Here is a 23,238-nt window from a genome sequence, read left to right as displayed (position 1 = left end):
ATCCCATAAATCTATAATGTGTGTGTATTCCCCCTGTGGAGAATGGTCATTAAACACGTTTAAGATATACCTATTTAGACATACAATGTTTTTCAGATGTTGCCCGGAGCCAGAAAAAAAAAGCTTTTCAAATAAAGAAAACTTTCTGATACTGTCAATAGAAAAGAATTTTAAAAAATTCATCGCACTTAAAATGTGTATTCTCACTCACCTCCAGGATACACTCCAGTTCAACTCCTTTACTGTGTGCCTCTTTGAGAATACTTTGAGCCTCAGCTAGTGTCTCCTCAAAGACCTGACACTCTTTGGGAAGCATCAGACTACTGATCTTCCTGAAATATGTTTCTGTTAGAATCATATGGGACTCCAGACCTTGGAAAAACTCCTAGAAAATGCAATAAAACACACACAAACACACCAACGACCAGTTCGGTTTTAGAAGCTTGCCTCCAGCATCTCACAGTGTTAATAATGACTCCTCCTTAACCCAACTAGCTTAGCAAAGCATCAAGATGACCAAACCTTATGTTTATCCAGGTGATTTTGTACTTCGTCCAAAGAACTGGCAACGATCCTCTGTTCAGCAGCCATCTTGTCCTTGGCTGTGTCCACCACATCAGTCAGGTCCTGCAGAGCGCGCTCATACTGCTCCTTCAGAGCCATATTGTGGTTGAGTCCGCTGCGACGTGAACCCACAGTCATCATGAGCTCCTCAAGAGAATCCTGAAAACACACACACACACACACACACACACACACACACACACCATAGATAACATTACATTCATACTTTTAATACTTGTCCTCAATACTATAACCCTTCAGTATGTGAAACACCACAATTATGTTTAGGTAGTTTGCTATTATCTAGATTAAGGTTTTACAATGTTTATTAAAAAGTCCAATGCAAAAAGATACTGTTAAAAAGAAGGATGAGAAGCAGCTTTTACTAAATGATTTTTAGACAAAACAGAGGCTACTTTCAACCGTCAATAAACACTTTACCTGGAGTTTCAGTAGTTTGTTTGTGGATATTTGATCTGCCTGTAAATCTGCTCCTTTTCTTTTGAGCTCCGTTATCCTCTGTTCAAAATCTTTGAGGCTCTCCTCTGCATTAGCAATAACCTAAGAGAAATGACAGTGCTTATGAATGAAATTCAAAACCTTATTTTGTCTGTGAATCTTGGCGGGAGAAAATAAGAGCGTGGCCTTGCTTGTCTGCGCTACCTCTAGTTGTTTGGATGCTGGTCTATCCATGGCTCCAGCTAAGGCCTGTAGGATCTGGCACTTTGTCTCAATTAAAGCAGTTTGGAGAAGTTGCAAATCGGTCTGTATTAAACATAACACAATTTTTGACAGTAAATATCCACACAATAGTATGAGATTTACAGTAATACATGGAAATATAATTATTATTTATTCTGGGTAAGCCTATGCAACTATGATTAAGTAAGAAAAGTGATATTAATATATTTATACTGGGCATTCATTGACAAAATGAAAAATAAAAGGTCGTTAAAAAGTGTTAAGCACACCTGATAGGCTGTGAGTTCTTGTGCGCTCGTTCTCATGTCTTCACAGCGTTGTCCCAAAGCACAACCCAGAGCTCCTAATCTCTCTTTCAGGCAGTCAAGGTTGTCCTCCAACAGCACCCGGTCGTCATGTTTCAACCCAGAAGATCCAGCGAGCAGAGCTTGGCTGAGCTTCACCTCCTCTGTCAAATGCCTCACATCATTCTCCAAGGTCTGACAAGAAGATTGGAAATAAATAGATTTATTCTAAATGAATACAGATTTTACAATGGCAGTAACACATTCTACAGATAAATGCAGAGATCTAGTATCTCTAAGTGTTCTGATATATTAGAAGAAAAAATTCTAGGTTTTGGGTTCTACCAGGCTTGTTGGTTTTACAGTTTTAAACATTCTCCAATTAAAAGAAACTGTAGAAATAAGCCCGGCTACCTCCTGCTTTTGTAGCTGGGTCTCTGCATTTTCAGCAAGCAGCACTGAACCAGAGAAGACATTGTTCTCCACACCATCCAGCCAGGAGGAGGTGGATGACACAGCCGTGTAGAGCTGCTGTTCCATTTGGTCCACCTGCGTCTCACTATCAGTGGACTGTGTGAAAAAACAAGTGTGAGTCAATATTCAATTAACACACATGTTGGGTTGAAGTATTGCAATTTTACAATGACAATACAATTTTTATGCACAATATTGTTATAGTGACAGTTTACCTGAGGGGTCATGTTGTCTACTGTCTCTCTGAAGTTCTCATACAAAATCTTCAGGGAGGACTTGTCAGCTTGAGTTTCTTCTTTATACAGAGAGCCAGTCGTCGACACATGGGAGGCTCTGGAATACACCTTAATACAGAAATGCATGCAAACAATCAACAACAGTCCCTACACTTAAAAATGGATAACGGCATGAACATTACACTTTGCCTCCAATAGTCCATATGCTAACAACAGTCACTACATGGTTAGTACCGGCTGCTTATGGTCCTGCTCCAGGGTTCTCTGTAGGAGCTGCAGTTTCGTTTTCAGCTCAAGTCTCAGGCTCTCCCACCTCTGTCTCAACTGTTCTCGTGCCGCCTGAGCTTCCCTCTCAACCAAAGTCGCTGGTGAAAATGGCTCTGTTGTGCTGCACAGGGACAGACCCACAAATCAACTGATGATCCATTCAATTATAATTTAAATAAAGCACTTATATCTGTTATTATACTGTCTCTGATGTGATTGTGTGTTAAAATACCTGACACTGCTGGGTGAGGCCTGCTGGATAAGAATCTCCTCTCCTCTGCTAGCAACTAACTGAAGCAGCTTCTTCTGCTCTGCAAGCTGCTCCTCCAGCTCCTAAAGAGCAGAGATGCAACATGAAAAAAGTGTTTAGATTGCATTTTGTATTTTACTGTACATGTATCTTTAGTTTAGGTGTACTGTACAGTATGCATTAGATGATGGCAGACATATGTTCAAAGAGATGTGACTTTCAAAAGTTTCTGTGCTGAAGAATTGCTAGCAATGTCCAAGTAAAATGAAAAAAAGACTTAAAAAAAAAAAAAACATATTTTCTTCCGTTTTACCCTCTGTCTCTGCAGAGAGTCCTGCTGTTGCTGGGAACGAGTGGTCCGGGCCTGGGCAAGCCAGTCCTGTACATTGGGACTTTGAGACAGACTGGAGTCTGATTCACTTTCCTCCTGTTCCTGCAGGCATCCCTGTAGGACCAACAGACAGTCTACTATAAAACAGGAACTATTTATTATTTATTATTTAGATTCACATTTACAAGGCTTGAATGTTATTATCACTAAAAATGTAAGGTTCTGTGTATGAGCTTCAGGAAATTAAATATTCTCTGCCGGCCTTTCAAGGGGCATTTCATAGCTTTCAGATAATAAATATAGACTATGTATGTATGTATTATGATGCTCTAATGAATGGAGTGGTGGTGCATTTATCATGTCACATGTTTTTATCTCATGAATATATGATACATCATAACACAAGGTACCCACATTGAGGACTAAATAATATATTTTAGGATGAGAAAAACTGGTGTGCCTGCATGTATGTGCACACAGTTCAGCGCATTCAGTGTAAATCAACATCTGAAGCAAGTCTCCACCTCACCTGGATGTTAATCTGCTTGTCTTGTAGCATTCTCTGCAGCTCCAACAGGCCGCCCTTCAATGTGTGTAACTTCCTTGCCAACTGCTCAGCTTCCTCTCTAGTCTCTGTCCGGCCCTCCAATAGCAGGTTCTCACTTTGCATGGATAGCTCTGACAGGGCCAGCACCTTTTCTTCCATCTCCACAAGCATGTTCTGCAGCAACAGCAGGAGAGAGGCCAGCTCAAACATGGTGTCTTACCACATACAGCAGCTCCTCCCTCTGCAGAACAAACTCTTCAGCTCTGACTGAACCCTTCACACCAACAGCTTTCCCCGACCATAGGACAGGGAGAGCTCTCCCTTAGCTTTCATCCTTGGTCCACCTCTTCCAACTGTTCTGTGCAAAATATTACTACTAATCGTTCACACTCCATTCTCTGCATCATATATGCTCCCACTCACATACAAAAGCAATTATCCTATGCAATGGATCATTCATAATTATTATAATTCCAGACCAGTCCAAAACAGCTAACAATAAATGCTATGGGAAAAATGTTCGAACAGCACAGCCACTACTCTGCGATCGTTAGCTTCCCCAGGTTTTCCTGAGGCAGAATTACTCTCCCTCCCTCCCGCCTCACCCTCCGTGCTCTCTAGGATTCCCCTACTTGGATATTCTAGTAGCTTTGTCACCAACACCAATCTTAAGGGCAGGATCTATTAATCGTCTGAAAGTCACCACCCCCCACTACTTTACCCTATTCTGCTAACAGGAGCACAGGGACATCTGCATAATCTGCTTAAAACTGATGCTACAGTTGCTTAAGAGCCCCACTGACTCTGCTAATGCTCTTGTTTACTCACTGAAACGTTCCTGTCCTCCTTAGATGATCGATGTGTGATAGGTGAACTACAGCAAATATTAAATCATGACACAGAAAATGGTCCAATGCCAATTTTAAAATTAGTTGGCCGAGCAGACACAATGGCTGAAAACCTAGAAAACCGTTCACCACCAATATCTGTGTCATTTCTGGCAATGTGCTGTAAAACATATATTGTCAATAAACCTGTTGTTCATATTTATGAATGCATCTTATGATTATGTAATAATGCAATTTTGTATGTTTTCACCTGCGCACCACGGGGGGAGTGGTTGGCATTGCTGCCTCAAAACTAAAAGGTTCCCAGTTTGAATCTGCCTGCCAGCTGCAGCTTTTCTTTGTGGAGTTTGCATGTTCTCCCTGTGCTTGTGTTGTTTCACTCTGAGCGCCCTGGTTTTTCTCTCACAGTGCAAAGACTACATTTCCCGATTGCATGAATGTGAGTATGTCTGTCTGTTTGTGTATGTCTCTCTGTGTTGGTCCAAAGATGGATGGTGACCTGCCCAGGGTGCACCCTGCCTTTCACTCAGGGGCAGCTGGAATAGGCTGCAGCCCCCTGTGCTTACAGATAGTGGGTGGATGTATTTTTTCATCTACTGCTCTGAGTGAACAGCAGGGGGAGCTCTGACCTGACATTCAGTGAGCTGATCCTCCATACCGGTCTCCTCTACAGGTTTAGATTCAAGAATGTAGGAGACAGCACTGCGCATTCTGGTGAACCACTGCTCCAGTTCATCAGCCTTGGCATAACAGAGCTGTATGGCCTGTTCCTGACGTTGACCCTCCAGACGGTCACTTACACGTTCCTGGAACAAAGGACATCACATTTTAGTAACTACATTTTACAATATAGTAACACAAAAATGAAACTTATTAAAATGAAATGTAATAACAATGCACCAGTACTGTATCTACAACTAAAAGTAGTTGTGTAAAAAAAAAAAAACTACCTCCAGTATTTGATGCTTCCCTGATGCCTTCATGTTGATGGTGGCCATCCTCTCAGCTAACACAGCAAGAGAAGACTGCATGGCCAGCTGATCAGCCATGTCTGAGTCCACTGACTCAGACGCCAGATCCTCTGTGAAGCTTGTCTGCAGCCGGTCTATTTCTTCCTGCACACTCTGAATCTCCTCTACCAGACCCTACAGAGAACATCATCATATGCTTACTGTACATGTTTATGGGGTTAGAGACATACAGTATGTTTACTAACTTTTTAACAGAGGTCAATTTTGACTTTTTATACTTGGATTTTCTACGGCAACGTATTACTGCCACCACGAGAATGTTTTTCAAATCTAATTATAACGAGATATGGAGTAAAAAACATTCTCGTGGTGGCAGCAATATGTTGCCATATTTTTCCGAACCAAACAAAACACATTTACAATTCAAATACTGTAATGCTGGGAGAAACAATGCTTTACTGGAGTGTGATTGTATAAATGTAAAACAGGATGACAAGCTTGACTATATCTCATACATACATACCTACATAATAAAAAAGACAAGAAACATTCTTTGTTATACAATGGTGGCTTACATTGTTTGTTCAACTTATGACCTTGATATTAAAGTATGTGACTCACTTCATGGGTTTTTATGTGGCTATCTGGGCTCTTATCTGCCTCCAGAGGCTCATTCAGTTTGGCCTCCAGTGCCTCCATTTTAGAAGAGATTGACTGGAGCGAATCTTGGTAATGCTGTTGCTTTTCCAGAGCTTCGTACAGAGACCTCTGCTTCTCACTGATCTGTTCGGGAGGTCAGTTGGATGATGAAACAGTGCTGGGCAATAACAGCCAAAGATAACTAATATTCCATAGATCTTTTATTTTTTACATACCACATTCTTTAATGTCTCCCACGAACGCTGCAAGTCATCTAAATTGGCTACAGACTCAAATGTTGGGTCATATAATTCCTGGATTGGTGCTCTTGTGAGTGTTCCTCTTCCCACCTTAAAACATTTAAACGGCAACATCCATCGTGAAGACAAATTAGTAACCAGCCTTTCTCATTTTTATTTGCTTTAATTGATTCAATGTTCCTTTCAATAGACAGTTTTTTTAAACACATAGTGAATTTTTGAAACACATAGAAAACACAAATTTTACAAATGTGAAATTGTGCACAGCAATTGAGGCAAAAAAATATCAAGAAAAATAGAGAAGGCAGATACCTTGGTTATAGTGGCTTCAGTGTGAGTGATGGGAGAAGGAGAGCGACAGACAGGAGGAGAAGAGACCTCACTGTTAGTGCCCTCCTCTCCAGACTCCTCAGTTACAGGAGAGAGGAGGGTGTGACAGCGACCAGCAGTCATCTGAAACACCATGCAAGACACATGAAGATAAGAGCGCACATGCAAGATGGATTAGGAAAGATTTGTCATATGCAATGTGTTTTTAGACAAAAGTGGTGTAAACACATTTTGATAATAAGATTATTTTAAGTTCTAGTCAAACATAGCATAACCTAGGAAAGGTAATAAAAGGATTATTAATTAGTAAATGCCCTCAGAAACAATGCAAACAGTTTCTACTGGTACTGTACATTATATTCTATTACCATGACGGCTTGTGCTGAAGGTTTCTTGGATTTATCTCCATCCATGTCCTGCAGCCCCTCAGGCAGTCCCTCCACCTCAGTCACGGTCAGCAGCAGTGTGGCATGTTTGGCTTTCACTGCCAACATCTTGCACTTTGAATTTAGTGAAGCGATCTGTTCTTGGTATCCTTTAATCTTCTGGGCAAGTTCCTATTTCAAAGAAATTGAAATATTGAATTTCAATCATGCAATAATGATGTTATTTCAACACATCATGCGACACAGAGAATAAAGATTGTATTAAATGGTTACAGTGATCATGGTTAGCTGTATTCTGTAAGTGCTGTTTGTAGCAGTGCTGTAAATTTGGAAGAGGGCAGTTGATTGGATTTCTAGCCCTTTCTGTGTTTTGTTTGCATGTTTACTTTTAGTTCATCTGGGTTTCCGTAAAACTTGTGAATATATGGATGACAAGGTTTTCCTGTTATGCCTTCATGTCACAAATGACCTGTCATTGGAACAATGCCCTGAATGTCTTTCCTGTCTTTCTTCACTGACTATACTAGGTTAGGTTATAGCTCATCTAGACTCTGTACAGGAAACACGGTTAAAGTGAATAATAAATTAATTGTACTTCATGGTGAAGGATCTGGGCCTGTAGCTCTTGGATGTTATTAGTGGGGATTGGTCGGTCCTGAATGACACGGTGTGCTTCCTCAATCAGCCCCTGGAGGTCTCCCACTTCCTGTTCATATTGCTCGTACTGCACCACTGCCTCCTGAGTAATAACAAATATATTATGGAACAGTTAGCTTAAAAAGTAACAATTTTTCAGGATTAAAAAAGAGCATTTTACTCTATATATAGACAAGATAATGTAAACCTGCAAACCAGTTCATTTTTCTTGTTGTCATGCCTTCATAAATCAGTCTGCATTACATATTGCACCTGAATGGAGCACCTACAGCAATAAAAAGTAACCATCCTGCAGTAGTAGTGCCCCCTACTGTACCTGTAAGATGTTGCATTGCTGAATTGCAACATGCTGCAACTGACTGGCTTCTTGCTGCAGACGCAGAGCTGTGCGACAGATGGCAAGGCTGGGCATCACCTCCTCTGGGACCTGCAGAGCACTCTGACACAGCTGCACTGCCTGCACCTGCTGCTTAAAACTTTCCATATCTGCCAAAAGATGCTGCAAAAACAAAAGATTTTACAAGGTATGAAAGTGTTAACAGGCTTCAACATGCAAAGTAAGCGTTCAACATGGTTTGTGATCCATAGCACACAGTTACCTGTCTCTGAGCCAGCTGTTCTTTGAGGCTCTGGCGTGCTAACTCCGGGGAGGTTAATGTGGCTTGGACCTGCTCCAAAGCAACATGTAGGGCTTTAACTTCAGACTCCAGGGCCTCCATACTCTGAGGATATATCATAAACCAGTGACAAAGTATGAGTTTCAATTACTAATTCTCCAAAAAGGGAAATTATACTTCTGTAAAAGACAATTAATAAATGGTACAAACAAGTGAAATAGATATTAAATGTTTTTCTGATACTTTATCTGCATCCTCCAAGTGTTGCAGCCGTGTTTTCATGCTTTGCTGAAGCTCTTCAGTGTGTCGACTGAGTTCACAAACTTGCTGGCTCATAGACTCAACCTGCAGCACCTCAGACAAAAGTTCCACTTTCTCCGCCATTGATTCCAGGTCTCCGTGGAGTTCCCGAGACTCACGCAGGACAGTCTGAGAAAAGGGTAATAAACAGGGCAGTGACTGGAAGGTATGTATGGTATGGTCTCCTGGTAGAGAGAGACACTGGAAAGTTTATCTTTATGCTTAATCCTAAAAATGTCCCAAACATGGTGTTGGATTGAGGCCCCACCTCTCCAAAAAGGTAAAATGTCTAGTTTTTCTAATGTCTGAACCTACAACTCACTTGGTACATCCGTATCTGCTCCTGCAGATGAACAGTGGAGTTCCAGATGATGTTTGCCCTCACCAGACTTTTGGCTTTCTCAGACCACCTCACAATAAAGTCCAGCATCTCATTATACTCATCTAAGTAGCATACAGCCTGACGAAATGAGATACAGGCCACATTGTAAAAATCACCGCAATTAAATATGTTTCTTCACATTCTCCCAGTTTAAGAATGTTTAATAATGCACAGCTGTGGTACATATAGTTTTAACTGAAAAATCAAACCTTTTTGAGCCAGTTGTTCCTACAGTCTGCAAGCCGTGTAGTGTGGTGATGCATCTCTGATAGCCTGCTCACAGAGTCACTTAGCTGTTTAGCTAGCAGGGGATTTCTGCGACCAAACTCTTGTACGGCACAATCCAGCTCTGATAACGTGCGACCACAGGAGTCCAAGTCCTCTGCCAGGCTCTGAGAGAGAAATATAACAGTGTAATGTCACGGTTTCTAAGCCAACTACACATTCGCATTAAACAAACAAGCAAACGTTTGATATCCCACCTTGACTTCTTCTTTGGCGTGATCAACATCTGTAGATTTTTCCTTGAATTTAGCAGATTTAGCTTTAAGTTTCTCAGAGATGTCATGGATTCTGGACCTGAAGTCTTCTTTTATTTCTCTGGTTTTCTGGATTTCTCTCTCTTTGGAAAGAACCTAGAACATCATAATTAGAAATATAAACAAACATCACATGGCAGCATATTGTCATGAGACATATTAATGTCATATCAAAGGAAATCTGATGATATGGCACCTGATCCTCAATAGCACCCAGTGCAAGTGAGACTTCAGCCAGCTGCATGGAGATTTCAGAAGGCAGTATAGTGTAGAGGTCCAGGTACTTGCTCTGTTGCTGTTCTGCTAGTTTGTCCACATTCTGACGATAAGTGATCACATCTCCATGTACAACCTAAGGCAAAAAGCAGAAAATGTCCCCTATCTTAGAAATAATTCTATACATAATTAAATCCTAAATATTTTATTACTTCACCATTTGTTGCCGCTGAATTATGCAACATAATAGCACACAATAGGAAAAGAGTCAGGCCAGAAGGAGTATAATATTCAGAAGATGCAATTGCTCTTAGGAAAGCAGATATACCTCAAGCTCCTGCAACTGAGAGTCAATGTCTGGTGTTGGATTGAGAAGAAGCTCCCTGGTCTCCTGGATCCAGGCTTTCACAATGCTAAGCTCCTTCTCAACTTCCTCTCTTTCTCTCAGTTCCTGTGCTGCCTGAGCCCGCTTGGTCCTGGACTGTGTCAGGAGGCTGGAGTCAAAAAGAAATTATATTTTTCTCAAAAGCTAAATGGGCTGAGCTCTGACTTGTTCTCATTTTTTATTTACAATGGAAATTATGAAACTATTATTTGAAGTTAATGGTTTCGCAAGAACCTCTCAGTACCTTTCCATTTGCTCTTGAACAGCTCTGATCTCTTTCAAGCTGGGCAGCTCATCCTGCTCACTTGTTGGTGAAGGCACTTCCACATCATGCAGCAGACTCAGGGCATACTGGCGGAGCAGTGTTAGGGAGGACAGCTCTCTCTCCAAATCTTGACTCAGCAAGTCATGCTGGTCTAACAGAGACTGCAGGGTCGCTTTGGAGGCCTTCTCCACAGCACTGTCAGGGAAACGACTGTGGAGCTCATCACAGACTGCTCCCACCTTCACCATCTACAAAAGAAATGACAATAATGAGAGAAACTAGTAGTCAGCTGTGACTTGTATCTAAAAATGAATTATGTAACTTTTCAGATTTTTTCTACAAACCTTTTCCCTAAAAGTCCTCCACTCCTGTGCTGTGTCTTCAAGTACTCGCTCCTGTCCCCGTGCCACGCTGCGTAGTCGTGTCCAGCGCTGCCATACAGTGGTCATTGAGCGACTGATTGTGGCCTTACTGGCATCACTTCCCACTAGCTCCAGCTGAGCAGCTTGCTCCTCTAAACCACTCAGCTTTTCTTGGAATCCATTCACCAGTGACACAAGGGACTGAAAAGGTAAGAGACAATCAATCCGGTTCATGGCGCTATGAGACCTGCATGGAAAATTATTTATTTTCACTTATCATACCCGGTGACTGCATAGCTTATCTTCAGCCTCTTGGCTCGTGGCTGCCTTTGCAGTGGAAAATTCAGTCAGCTTCTTTTCAGCCTCATTCATAAGTTCAATGACTGTCTGCCTTGCCTCCTGGTATGACTTCCATTGAGCCACACAGCTACGTAAAACAAAATATATGAGAAGATAAAATAGTTTAATTGAAATTACTGATCATTACTTTATACCACATGCAACACTATTCCAATCTCAATACCTATGTAAGACATCCTGGTGACGCTGGAGCTGATCTCGGACTTCCACACCTCTCTGCTTTGCTGACTCCACACTTACACGGAGCTGCTCTTTGGCTGTGGGGTTCACCAGGCACTCCAGGTGTGGCAGCAGGGTCTGCAGCTCCTCCAGGTGAAGGAGAAACTCCTGCTCTGTGGCCACAATGTCCTCCTGCTGCCGGAGACATTCCTCATAGTTCTCTACATCTACACCCAGGCTGGCCTGCTGCAGGAAGGACACAGCATCCTCCAGCCATTCACAAGCTGACTGCATCCTGAAGTGGTACTTCTGGCATAACACCAGGGCTTCCTCCAGAGTGATCTTTATACAAAAATAATAAGAAGAAATTGTCGATCTAAATCATTTAGAAATAAATTCTGCATTCAGGCATTAAGGCACCTCTAACAACAGTCAACCATTAGAATAATGTTTAATTTCCATGTGTACATCCCACCTGTTTCGCGCTCAGTGCTTTTTGAACGTCAGCCTGCAGCTTTGCCATTTCTTCTAGGCTTGTATCCACATGAGCTGGGACAAGCTCATTGGCACTGACATACTTCTGTTTCTCCCTGCTACTAAGAGCAGCCACAATTCTCAGTCTGGACTGCACTTCCTCCTGCATGATTTGCTGCTTCCTGATCTCCTCTTGGACCTTCTCCACCCTCACATCCACAATCACAGCACAGCCCAATTCATCCCTAACCTGCTGTAGCCAGTCAAGGGTCGTTTTCATTTCAGTCTCAAAGTCTTTACTTTGAATAAACCTGTTTTCACACTCTTCTATCAGCTCCCCTACTGCAGCCTGCAAAGACCGCAGCTCCTCTTGCCACAGAACCACTTGTTCCTTAGAGGCATCATGGGCTGCTTGGTCCACACGGGGTGCAAGCGTGTCCATCTGCTCCATGAGCCTTGACAGGTGAGAGTTGGCACTTTGGAGACTCCCTGCCAGAGCATGGTAGTTCTTCAGCCGCTCCTCAGCTGACTGGGTTTCTGCATTGACTTTAACTAGCTGCTCTTTTGTGGCCTTCAACTCAGAGTCAACCTGCATAGCCATCGCCTTGTGGTCCTCAAATGACTCCAAGGTTTCATCAAGATGCTCCACTTTCTGTTCAACCAACCTCTTCAGGCCATTGTACAGGCTCACAAGCTGGGTCATTTCCTCTGGGCGCCATGGCTGACCAGTGCTACGAAATCCCTCTTTCTTTTGGTTCAGTTCACTCACAGCTAGGCCAAGGTTGCTCAGGTCTGTCTGAATGGATTTGTAATCACCCTGTAAACTGACAACTTCCTCTGTTTTGAGGCCCACAGGCTGTGTGCCAAGATTATTGAACTGTTCCTCAAGCTCCTTAAGTGCTTTGTGAGTGATATCTATAAAGGAGGTGTACTCATTCCTTGTAAGAATGGCCTGCTGAATTTTCTCCTGTTTCTCTTTGGCTAGAGCTAATATGCTATTATACTGCTGTGGCAGGGTGTTAAGTTTTTCATCCAAATAGCAGTGATCCACTTCATTCAGAGTGGGTAATATTTCCTGGCCAGCTCTTTGCACGATTAGAAGAAGGTTTTCATATTCAATTGCCTGCTCAATTATCAGTTGATATTTCAACAGCTGTGCTTCCAATTCTGCATCTCCAACCATCAAATTAATTTCAGGAAAGGTGACTATATCAGCTTGTTTTAGCCACTGGCATATTTTCTCTAAATCGGTCTTGAAATACTTTCTGGAAACAAGTACTTTTTCAAGCTCCTGAAGTTTCTGGCCACATCTGTGCAGAGTTTTGTCGAAGATGTTTTGCAACTCCTGTAACTTTGTAAGAATCTCATTCCTTTCTTCCTCGCTGGCATCCCTCATCAAATCCCTTCCCTGTGACCACAAGGAGGTCAACTCACTTTGATAGGCTTTTAGACTGCTTTGGATGTTCCTACACGTTCTGACCTGCTTGGCCAGGTCATCAGGTAACAAAGCAATATACTCCTCTGACTGCGCCTTCTTCTCATTTTGCTGGACCCAGGTAATAGACTGGCTCACAGCCATCAGGAAATGTGTTCTCTCTGTAAAAGCCTTGCTGAGATGTTTTCTTCGCTGCACCACTTTGACACTCAGAGATTCCACCTCAGCTTGTGTGTCAGCAATGTGCTGCTGCAAACGCTGCCGTTCACTGAGACCCAGGCGCGCCAGCACCCTGTCAGCATCGGCCATGGCTTGGGCCAGAAGGAGCTGCTTGGCCTCCAACTCACTGCAGATGCTCAGGTGGTCAAACAGAAAGCTCTGGGCTAGCTCAGGAGGAGGACTCATTTTCATGGCCTCAGACAGGGCAGGCTGCTGCTCTTCTGCCCAGTCCCGAGCCTCTCTCAGACGGGCCTCTACTTGGTTCATGTCTTCTAGTGTCACCACTGAATCTTGGACTTTCCTCTCAATGAGGTTTTGCATTTGTGACCACCGCTGCTCAAAATGGCTGATTTGCTCTTTTACCAGCTCCTTGTCGTCCAGGTTCAAATGTTGGATGACTTTCTGTTTCTGGTCTTTTAGATCTTCAAGGGTGCCTTTTTGTTCTGCCAGTGTTTCAGCAAGTTTTCGTAAAGCCTCCAAATGCTGAGATGAACTTTCAGCATCCGTTCTGTGACAAAAGTTAAAAATATATTAACGGATATGTCTGAAAATTGTGCAATTAACCTTACTGGTGTGAAAGTCTTTAATCTTTACAACAAAATAAAATTTCTACATTTCAAAATGTGAAACCATTTCTAAACAATCATGATCATAATAGCATTTGCTAATATCTTGCTCATATCATTTCTGACAAATTAAGTCCTCTTTAATATGTGATGAAAAATTTACTTTATGAGAAAACACACCTGGCCAGATTGTCCCACTCTTTGGATACCTGTTCGAACAGTGCTTCGACTGCAGAGATACACTCATGATATTCTTTAGACCTCTGCAGATCCTCTGCCCTCTGGTTCTGCAGCTTGTTGGCTTGGTGACAAAGCTCGAGCCAGGAATGGCTCAGACGACCAAGCTCTGCATGTTCTGGAGAGTCCTGGCCACCAGTCAACCTACTCACAGTCTCTGTCATCTTGGTCAAGATACTCTGTTTAGACTGGAGTTGCTGGCTGCATTCCTGTGTGACAAGCAATACACTAGATGGTAAACCTGATAACATTGAGTAAACAGATCCCAGATAGGGATAGTCTATGTTTATGTAGTGTACTTGGATTAATTGTTAGGATACAGTTCTTTACCTTGGCTTGCAAGAGCATGGTTTGAGCTATCTTGGTCTCTAGCTCTGCAGGCCTTCTGGAGAGGCTGAGGAGCTGCTGCTCCATGTCCTGGAACAGGCTGGTTAAGTCTTGTTTCTGCTCCTTGATCTCCCTCCAGCCCTCTGAAAGCTCCTGTGCAGTAGACATCCTTTCTTCTATCTACAAACACAATTGATTTTGTTAATGTACTATATGATTTGACTGTTTGACAAATATTAGTTCTAGTAATACAGCCAATTTGCTAAAAGGACATTATACTGCTTTATGCTCTGTTTTCTGATCGCCAGCACTTCAAAGTGAAATTAAATTTAAATTTGATGTTCTACAACAGAAAAAGAGACACAAAATACTCACTGTGAGTTTGACCTGCTGGACCTCAGCAGCTGTCACTCTCACAGCATCATCAGAGAGGTCACACACCGAACACACCAGGTCTAAGTATGTGCTGGCCTGCTCCTGAAGGGCCCGGTAGTGCTTTACCTGTGTTTAAAATAAAATGGTTAATTTAAATAAGGCACAGAGTGTATTAGTGCAATCATTGCATTCCAAAAGAAGGGAAAATTGTCTATCTGTGTCTAAATTACCTGCTTCAGTGCCTCTTGCAAACCAGATGGTCTCTGATCATTGAGCTGGAGCTCCTCCTGCACTGTGGAGAGCCAGGTTTGGCATTGCTGGAGAGTGTCCTGATGGTTGACATGTTTTTGCAGTTCCCGGTCTAGACTCTGGTATACCTGTTCAACAAGATAATGTAAGACCCTAACTCACGCAATATACACCCTTAAGTAAAGTTAGCTGATACAGAGATGACTTAAAAAAGCTACACACAATCTAAAACATCTATGGTTGTCGACTGGTATTACTCACACGTTGGGCAGTGCTGCAAATGGCAGAGTAGCTATCTCTGGTTCCCTGTTGGTGAGCCTGGACTTGTGCACTCATCTTCGCTTGAACTTGGTCTGTACAGCTGGCAACAAGACCCTCTCCTTTCTGCTTCAAGCTGGTAAGACGGTCCTCAAAACTGGCTATCTCCTCCATTATTGCCTGAAAAAGAACAGTCAGGTGTTTAAAAATAAAGCTCAACAAAAAAGAAATGAATGTATTGCAAACCATTTGCAGTAAATACTGTTCATTTTTGTATAACAGTTGGTCACCTTGTGCCGGGCAAGTTGCTGAGTGGCCATTTCCATGCTGCTGGTCTGCATAGAGTCAGATGTGATCAGCCTACTGGACATCTGTAACAGCCATTTTTCAACCTCCTGCAACTCGCTGTTGTAGTCCTCATGCTCCTTTACCCACTCTACAAGGTTCTGGACCTGTGTCTGAAAAACAATAAAAAACAAAAGCTCAGTGATATTTTCTTCTTTATGGTATGTAGTTTAATGATAAAAATATAAACTACATCATCTTAATATAATATAATACAATTAAAGTGATGAAGAATAAAGAATTGCTTAACAGTAGCCATACCTTAGCTGCCAAGCAGAGGTCTTGGTAGTCAGCCTGCAACTTCTTCATATTTTCACTTATGCTGGAGTCATGAACTGTGTCGAGCAGGGCCTCTCCTTTCTCAATAACAGATTTCACTGCTGACTCATGAGACTGTACTGTCTGCTGGATGGTCTGCATACACAAAAAGTGCACAAAACATTGATGATAAAAACGCGTAGCTTAGTTGCTCAGTTTTTACTGGTTTCCAATAAAAAAAAATAAAAAAAATCAAACCAATGTTATGTTACCTTGTACTTTGCTAGCTGAGCCTTTTTCTGGTAGAGTTCAGCTTTAGGCTCTACACCTGATGCTAAAAGGTTCTTGGTCTCCATCACCCACTGGGTCTGGCCCTTGTATTTATCCATAAAGTCTTTGGAGAGTGAGATACATTTATCAAGAGAACTATGCTCTGTCCGCAGAGCTGCCATCAGCTCATCTAATTGGAAAAGGCGGGTGCCAACTTCCTCTTTTAGTTGCTCTGCTTCATGCTCTTCCAAGAATGCTATGGCTCGCTCCGTCTTCTCTCTCATTGTCTTCAGGTGAGTGTGACCTTGCTCCATGTCTGCCTGAAGAGCCTAATAATACACATACAAATTTCATACAAGTCTTGGCTGTCTGTTGCACCTTTTACTAGTTTCAGTGATAACCTATGTCTTACACAGTAGCGAATAGTTTAGTCAAGCCAGAGTACTAATGTAAAGTCGCATTTGAGTTCTAATTATATGAATGGTCTTTACTGAGCAAACAATAATATAAAAAAGGCAAGTTCTCTGTGTTAGAGATTGTACCTCAAGTTTTTTCATCTTTCTCTCCATAGCGAAGCGGTCTACTACGTCGACACTTATTGCCACAGTGCTGAAGTTATTCTGAGCTGTGCTGAGCCAGTCTGAGAAGGTACTGAAGATACACTGTGCCTCTTCGATGCAAGAAACCTCCTCCTGAAGCTGTTTTATCGTCTCCTGCAACATAAATAAAGGATAAAAAAAAAAAAAAAAGTTTACGACTGATATTCATATTGATGACTATGTGTTACTGCGATACTACACAATTCAGGAGAATGTTACCAATAAATGCAGAAGCAGGGCATGGTAACGAGATGTGATCTGCGTAGCTCTGATACTGATCCGGCTGCTAATATGGGTTTCATCCAGAACTTGCTGAGCCAAGAGGCTTAAACCTTCCATCTCCTCTTGATAAACCAGTACTTCTTCCTGCCAACTCTGAAGAAAAAAATTATTAGTTAAATGTTGGGAAAACTCTTGAAAAGTAATTCTATATGCAAATTAATTTTCAGCAAGATAGTGAAACTGGGGTGATCTGACTTATCCTAAAACAATAGTTATCAAATGTGAAAAATATATTCAGCAACTAAAACATCACTAGAGGCTATTATAGTGTGATAATGCATATTTGTACAAACGTTCAGTGTGTGTGTTTACTACACTAACCTTTAATAGCTGGAGCTGAGCATCTTTAGTGGTGCGGTCAGACCGTCGGTGGCTACGTAGTTGTGCTTTGGTTTCCATACTCTTTAGCCAGCTGTCAAGACGCTGGAACTTCTGCTCCATCTGCCGGAGTTTGGCCAAAGCACTGTTGAGCTGAGACCGGGTGTCAGCCAGCCGGCCCTGGTACAGCCTCCAGTCCTGTTGCAGGGACTCCAGTAATCGCTCTTCTATCTGAGGGAGCCCCCACGGAGTGACCAGTTCTCGACTAACCAGCAAGGTGTTCAACAAAGCCTGGCCCTCTGTGCAATGCAGCTGCAGTTCCTGTAGTTGCAAACAGCAGATATGGATAATACTCTTTAAGCATTAAGATACTACACTAAGTGAATAGAATGTCTGGCTATATACTATCTGTAGAATTGTATGTATTGTTTATTTACAGTACTGAACATGTTTTTTTAGACCTGCAGCTTTTGGAGAGTTTCCTCCAGCATATCAACATCGCCCTCCAGTTGAGTGTAGCAGCCAAGCTTCTCTTCTTCTTGTTCCAGCCAGTCCTCAAATGCATGGAGACTCCGTTGATACTCCTGGTGGGCTTTCACCAGCTCCTCTGCTTTGCCTACTGCCCTCTGAGGGAAAACAGAAGGTGATGATTCGGTTATTCTCTAAAAAGCTAATGCTTCTCATACGTTCTTTTTTCTGTAGTATTTAAAGGTTCACTCACTTATTATATCAAACAGAAAACCATACAATGTGACACTGAGTCACATGTACCTCTTTTTTTTTGTAAATAGTTTTTTTTTGCAAATGTCTGCAAATGTGTACGTCTTGAGAAGGCAACACAAAAGCAAACTATCATAGTTCTTACAGTAAAATTTGTTATACCCGTTCTGGGGCTAAGTACAGTACCATGGCATTGTCTTTGACGGTGTTATAACGCTCTTGCAGATCTTGCAGCTCCATTTGAGTGACATAGTTCTCAGTAATACTGGCACTCTTTGCGGTAATGGTGTCCAGCAGGGTGTTATGGCTGAGTACTTCCTCATACAGCAACTGAAACAGTAGAAAAGGTTGAGACACATGAACAATCATCTGTACATGAACATGTATATGGGTTAAAATGGGTTAAAATCACAAAATAAGCTTCACTTATTTTGTGATTTTAACCCATATACTGGTTATTTTCATCACTTGTAAAATATAGGGATTGAAATTCCAATCTATTCTGTATTTCAAAGATAATAAGAGTGGAAGTTTAATGTGCTATTGTTAATAGTATGCAGTACAATAGACAGATTGGCAGTACCTTAGCTTTGCTCAGATTTGCAGTTTTGTCTCTCATCTCTGGGCACTGTTTATCGGAGGAATCAAGACTCTCCTCCACACGCTCAAACCAAGCCACAAACTGTCGCACATCCTCCTGATAACTGGTCCACTGGGACATGGAACCCTCTAGTTGACTGTGGGTTTTAAAGACAATAATGTCGTACAAACATGTTGGACAAAGTTATTGCTGTGAAGCTACAACAGGGTTGTTACTTGTTAATTGTCGACAACAAACCTTTTGCACTGGATTGAGGCAGAAAGCAGAGCATCCCAGGAATCTTTGAGCTCCTGGATTTGTTTTTGGACTACAGGCACTCCTTCAGCGGAAGTATTTCTCTGAACTGACTCTCCTCTTGTGATCAACATCTTTAGTTGGATCTCCTTCTCTTGGCGAGCAGTTAGCAAGGCCTGGTGCAACAATGAAACAAGTGGATCAATTACAGCCTTAAAATTAGTATTCAAAGTGAAAAATCTCATTTTAAAAAAGTACTGGTGACTTTTTATACCTCCAGCTTGATCATCCGACTATCAAGAACATTTTTGTCAGCTGTAGGGGTGCAATAAGTTTGTAGCATGTGGCTGGTGTCAGCCACCCAGTTCTGAAGCTCCTTTAACCCTTGGGAAAAAAGCTGGTGCTCAGTGACTATTCGGTCGATTCGTGATGCCTTTTCCTGCAGGAAGAAAAGCAGGAGGCAATCAGAAAATGATCACTTAAACAAGAATATTTTAAATAGAACACAACATGACCTGACTGACAACTAGTACAACGCATAATGAAAATAACCTTTTACAGAACTTGTAACTAGTAACAAAAGGAAGAATCAGTGTTTGATTATGGTTAGTACAGTACCTTTGCTGTTTATTAACTGTAAAACAAAGTCAGAGCTCAGTCCAGTCTAGTGCCTCTGTCTCTTCTCCAGCACTACACCCCAGAAAAGCCCCATTGCACAAGCAGATTGGTAGACATTACTGTACCTTGGTCAGGTTGGTTAAAGCAAGGTACTGAGCAGAGAGCTGCGAGACACGATGCACAAAACCCTTGCCGGCCGCGTGTTCATCCCACAGCAGCTGGGCCTTCTCTTTTAGCCTTTTCAGCTGAACCTCGTGAGAGGCTAACTCCTCAAGCACAGACTGGAAGAGCACAAGCAGGTTATCAAAGACACATGCAAGCTGACGCACAGATAAAAGACACAGACTGAGGGGTGACAGATGGCAACATGGCAAAAGGAAAAGAGAATGATATATTTGCTTTGTGTTACTGTGAGGTTTTTTGGTAGTCATGATGTGCAAACAAGGAATTTATAAATAGCTAGTAGACAGTTTTGATGTTCTAAAGACATTGTGTTTTACGAATAAAGCAAGCTTTTATTTTGACATGTGTGTTAAAAGACATGTAAGAGCAGAAAAGAGAAGCAGACAGATGGCAGGAATTCAAAAAGTAAGCAACTGCTTTTTAGCATAAGCTCATGGAAGGGATTCCAGAACAATGGCAATCGTATAAAATAGCTGATATGGTTTGTTTCAGCAAATGGCACGTGTAGTCATACTGACAGTCTAGCACAAAGTGGTTGCTGTACTCCAACATGACTGGTTTTGAACATGAGGGGTGTTCCAAGCTTAGTGGATTTTGATCTTTAGTACCTGTAGCTTGTGCAGCTCTAGTTTCTTGGCTGTGAGATCATGAAGTCTCGTGCTGCTCTCCTGTACGGCCAGCTCTGTGCCATTCAGCCACTCCTGAAGAGGCTCAGCACTTGCCTCAAAATCTTTCATCTGCGACAAAAGGTTCTGAAAAACACAAGATGATACTAAGAGATTCACGAGATATTTCCGTGGCTCAATTAATTAATTAATGGACATCAGAATATTGCAATGGTCCTGAATGGGGAGATAGCACTTTTAGATGCTTACTTGTAGACTTGTTTCTCTGTTGTGCAGGCTGGTCATCATGGTTTTCCAGTCCTCTCTGGCACTGTTCATTTTAGCGCGAGATGCATCAACTTTGTCTTTGGCTGCAATACTAGCGATAAGCTCACCATTCACAACCACAGCATTTAGCTTCGACTGACCTTGCTCTCTATCATTTAGAAACTCCTAAAAAGAGAAACAGAATTTATTTCTATTAAAATTAGTACTTCTTGGTAATCAAAGTTGTTCTTTAAAACAGCATGCACTTCTGAATATTCAGGCTTTTAACTTTGAGTGCTGTACCTGAATCTTCTGCAAACTACATGAGGCCTCACTGAGATTTTGAGGGACGTCAAAGCACTTGGCTGTGTTGATTTTGGAATTGACCAACCACTGCTGGAACTCTCTACAGGCTGAGCGGAAACCTTGTTCCAGCAGCTTCTCTTTGCTTTGACACTCTCTGGAAGCTTGTAGACTCAAACTAGAAATTAGTTAAATAAATAAAAAAAGACATTTCTCTTAATCCAACGTGTATTGTTGTGAATACATTTAAATATTTATGTATTCATGACTTTCCCACCTGTTGTATTCTTTGATGAGAGCAGAAACTCGGTCAGACTGTGTGCCCATGTCCCTGGAGAATCGGCACAGATCATTGAGTTGAGTCTTTAGACTATCAGACATGGACTCAGCTTTGACAAGTTCCTCCAAAGTGTCCTGGACGGAAAACAAATATCATGGAAACATGAACAACCATAAAGCATTTTCTATGCTTTTTTTCCATCTACTGACATAATTAGTGGTTTGCAATTAAAGGTGGTCCATTATTAAAATGAAATGACTTCAAGACCAACCTTTGCTATTTGCCAGCCTTTAACAGCCTCCTCTCCTTCATTTTTACCCTCTGCTTGGGCCAACCGTAGTCGCCAGTTATGTAGTTGATGGTTGAAGTTCTGCAGGTCCTGTTCTAGTTGTGCTGACAGGCTGGTGAATTCTTGTTCAGAGCTCGCTATCTGGGAGAGGGCAGTCTCCAAACTAGCCCTTGTCTGTAGTGCTCCACGGTCCCACTGTTCCCATGACGACAACAGGGCTGCTTCCTCTCGCTCCAAAGCCTCATAGCCCCCTGAGCCAGTGTGGTCTCGGGCAACTGCCCCACATCTCTGAACCCGGCTCAGCCTCTCTCTGCCTCGCTGCTTGGAGTCAAGTAACTCCTAGAAAGACAAACAGGAATCAGGGTTATCACCTCATAATAAAACTAAACGACAACAGTTTGACATTGTGATTTTTTCCTCCTAATTCAACACGTATTGTAAAAACCCATTTTGATCCCAGCTTAAAGGTGACTCTCCAAACACTTCCCACATTTGCCTGCAAATGCATCATTGCATTCTCTTTGAAATATCAGTATAATCTGAATGGGAGTTTATGGCGCAAATAAGGCCAAAGAGTCATTGCATGGAATCATAATAAAAACCTCATAGTCACAAGCAAAAATAGTAAATCTTGTAACAAATATTAGAAATTACTTGATATTTATGTTTTTAATGAAGCTCTTAGAAGATCTTAAGAGTTAACCTGCTTCTTCATCGTAAGGTACCAAAAGACAGAGTTATGCTCCACTGAGAATAAACACCTGCTAAGATTCAGGCCACTACCAGAATGGAGGCACTTTTTAATAGATCTTTTCTCCAGAGTATAACATTTTTCCTCACCTGCACTTTGGAGAGCTTTCTTTTGATAGAGAGCGAGTCTCCTGAGAGGTCAGACCATCGCTGGAGCTCCTCTTTTGCTGAGATCAGCCAGTCATTAAAGTCTCTCACAGCATCAAGATACTGCTCATGCTCAGACACAATGTTTTGTATCGACTGCACTTTACCCTTTGAGGAAGGAAATGACAACATGAGCATGTTTTTAACAATCTCCAACAGAGGGAATCTGGTAACCAAAAACCTGGAATTTTTTACCAGGAACAACTTTCAATATTTACATGTTGTATACTATTGTCTCAGCTTTCTTAATGCAACCAGTCTATCAAATCAGGCTTGAGCATACCATTTAAGAAATGGTGTTTGATCTATGCCAGCATCCCCATTACCTTAACAACAGCTGAAATGTCACTGAAGTGTGCATTTAATTCTGCCCTCGATTCAGGTCCAAAGGTCTGGTCTCCGGTTTTCTCATGCATTTCCACTGCTTTCTCTGTTAGTCGTGCCAGTGCTGCTCCATGGGTGTCCACATCAGTCAGGATGGCTCTAAGGCGCTCAAGCAATGCAGTCTTCTCTTTGAGTCCAGGCTGCTGAGGCAGAGTCATCCACACCTCCTGCTCCACTGACTCCATCCACTGCTGCAGCTGGCTTTTATTTTCTTGAAAGCTGGTCCACTGGGCCACAGTCCACTCCAGACGACTGCAGCCAATTTTAACATGGTATAAGGAACAGACAAGTGCATTTACACGGGATTATGTACT

The 23,238-nt window shown here is 42.1% G+C and overlaps 1 protein-coding gene across 23 annotated transcripts in view; it reads right to left on the bottom strand.

Moving 5' to 3' along the window:
* The window catches only part of syne1b (spectrin repeat containing, nuclear envelope 1b), a 76,357-nt gene that overhangs the window by 20,440 nt on the left and 32,679 nt on the right, over positions 1-23,238 (bottom strand). For 21 of the 23 annotated variants that reach the window (XM_067480815.1, XM_067480816.1, XM_067480814.1 and 18 more), the window contains 55 exons: positions 22,867-23,176; positions 22,484-22,648; positions 21,626-21,982; positions 21,352-21,488; positions 21,075-21,252; positions 20,775-20,957; positions 20,508-20,651; positions 19,842-19,997; positions 19,373-19,537; positions 19,102-19,274; positions 18,847-19,000; positions 18,450-18,593; positions 18,005-18,169; positions 17,547-17,864; positions 17,163-17,318; positions 16,887-17,057; positions 16,347-16,673; positions 16,078-16,230; positions 15,762-15,929; positions 15,475-15,651; positions 15,195-15,341; positions 14,965-15,090; positions 14,593-14,769; positions 14,206-14,471; positions 11,807-13,967; positions 11,336-11,673; positions 11,095-11,239; positions 10,795-11,013; positions 10,430-10,698; positions 10,129-10,294; positions 9,781-9,936; positions 9,528-9,680; positions 9,255-9,437; positions 8,986-9,123; positions 8,607-8,792; positions 8,346-8,468; positions 8,063-8,245; positions 7,685-7,828; positions 7,072-7,260; positions 6,686-6,826; positions 6,350-6,463; positions 6,096-6,257; positions 5,454-5,648; positions 5,133-5,309; positions 3,638-3,829; positions 3,091-3,222; positions 2,760-2,860; positions 2,495-2,648; positions 2,240-2,368; positions 1,965-2,120; positions 1,536-1,745; positions 1,228-1,329; positions 1,006-1,125; positions 523-723; positions 212-385 (listed from right to left, as the gene is read on the bottom strand). In XM_067480815.1, the coding sequence (XP_067336916.1) occupies positions 212-385; positions 523-723; positions 1,006-1,125; positions 1,228-1,329; positions 1,536-1,745; positions 1,965-2,120; positions 2,240-2,368; positions 2,495-2,648; positions 2,760-2,860; positions 3,091-3,222; positions 3,638-3,829; positions 5,133-5,309; positions 5,454-5,648; positions 6,096-6,257; positions 6,350-6,463; positions 6,686-6,826; positions 7,072-7,260; positions 7,685-7,828; positions 8,063-8,245; positions 8,346-8,468; positions 8,607-8,792; positions 8,986-9,123; positions 9,255-9,437; positions 9,528-9,680; positions 9,781-9,936; positions 10,129-10,294; positions 10,430-10,698; positions 10,795-11,013; positions 11,095-11,239; positions 11,336-11,673; positions 11,807-13,967; positions 14,206-14,471; positions 14,593-14,769; positions 14,965-15,090; positions 15,195-15,341; positions 15,475-15,651; positions 15,762-15,929; positions 16,078-16,230; positions 16,347-16,673; positions 16,887-17,057; positions 17,163-17,318; positions 17,547-17,864; positions 18,005-18,169; positions 18,450-18,593; positions 18,847-19,000; positions 19,102-19,274; positions 19,373-19,537; positions 19,842-19,997; positions 20,508-20,651; positions 20,775-20,957; positions 21,075-21,252; positions 21,352-21,488; positions 21,626-21,982; positions 22,484-22,648; positions 22,867-23,176 (11,830 nt within the window). The remainder of the gene's footprint in view (positions 1-211; positions 386-522; positions 724-1,005; positions 1,126-1,227; positions 1,330-1,535; positions 1,746-1,964; positions 2,121-2,239; positions 2,369-2,494; positions 2,649-2,759; positions 2,861-3,090; positions 3,223-3,637; positions 3,830-5,132; positions 5,310-5,453; positions 5,649-6,095; positions 6,258-6,349; positions 6,464-6,685; positions 6,827-7,071; positions 7,261-7,684; positions 7,829-8,062; positions 8,246-8,345; positions 8,469-8,606; positions 8,793-8,985; positions 9,124-9,254; positions 9,438-9,527; positions 9,681-9,780; positions 9,937-10,128; positions 10,295-10,429; positions 10,699-10,794; positions 11,014-11,094; positions 11,240-11,335; positions 11,674-11,806; positions 13,968-14,205; positions 14,472-14,592; positions 14,770-14,964; positions 15,091-15,194; positions 15,342-15,474; positions 15,652-15,761; positions 15,930-16,077; positions 16,231-16,346; positions 16,674-16,886; positions 17,058-17,162; positions 17,319-17,546; positions 17,865-18,004; positions 18,170-18,449; positions 18,594-18,846; positions 19,001-19,101; positions 19,275-19,372; positions 19,538-19,841; positions 19,998-20,507; positions 20,652-20,774; positions 20,958-21,074; positions 21,253-21,351; positions 21,489-21,625; positions 21,983-22,483; positions 22,649-22,866; positions 23,177-23,238) is intronic. The other 2 variants (XM_067480828.1, XM_067480827.1) reach the window with 2 other exon arrangements.

The sequence above is a fragment of the Channa argus genome, chromosome 16 (assembly GCF_033026475.1).
Source record: "Channa argus isolate prfri chromosome 16, Channa argus male v1.0, whole genome shotgun sequence".
In the NCBI taxonomy this organism is placed as follows: domain Eukaryota; kingdom Metazoa; phylum Chordata; class Actinopteri; order Anabantiformes; family Channidae; genus Channa; species Channa argus.
The sequence above is the reverse complement of the archived record's forward strand: the minus strand, read 5'-3'. Positions and strand labels throughout refer to the sequence as shown.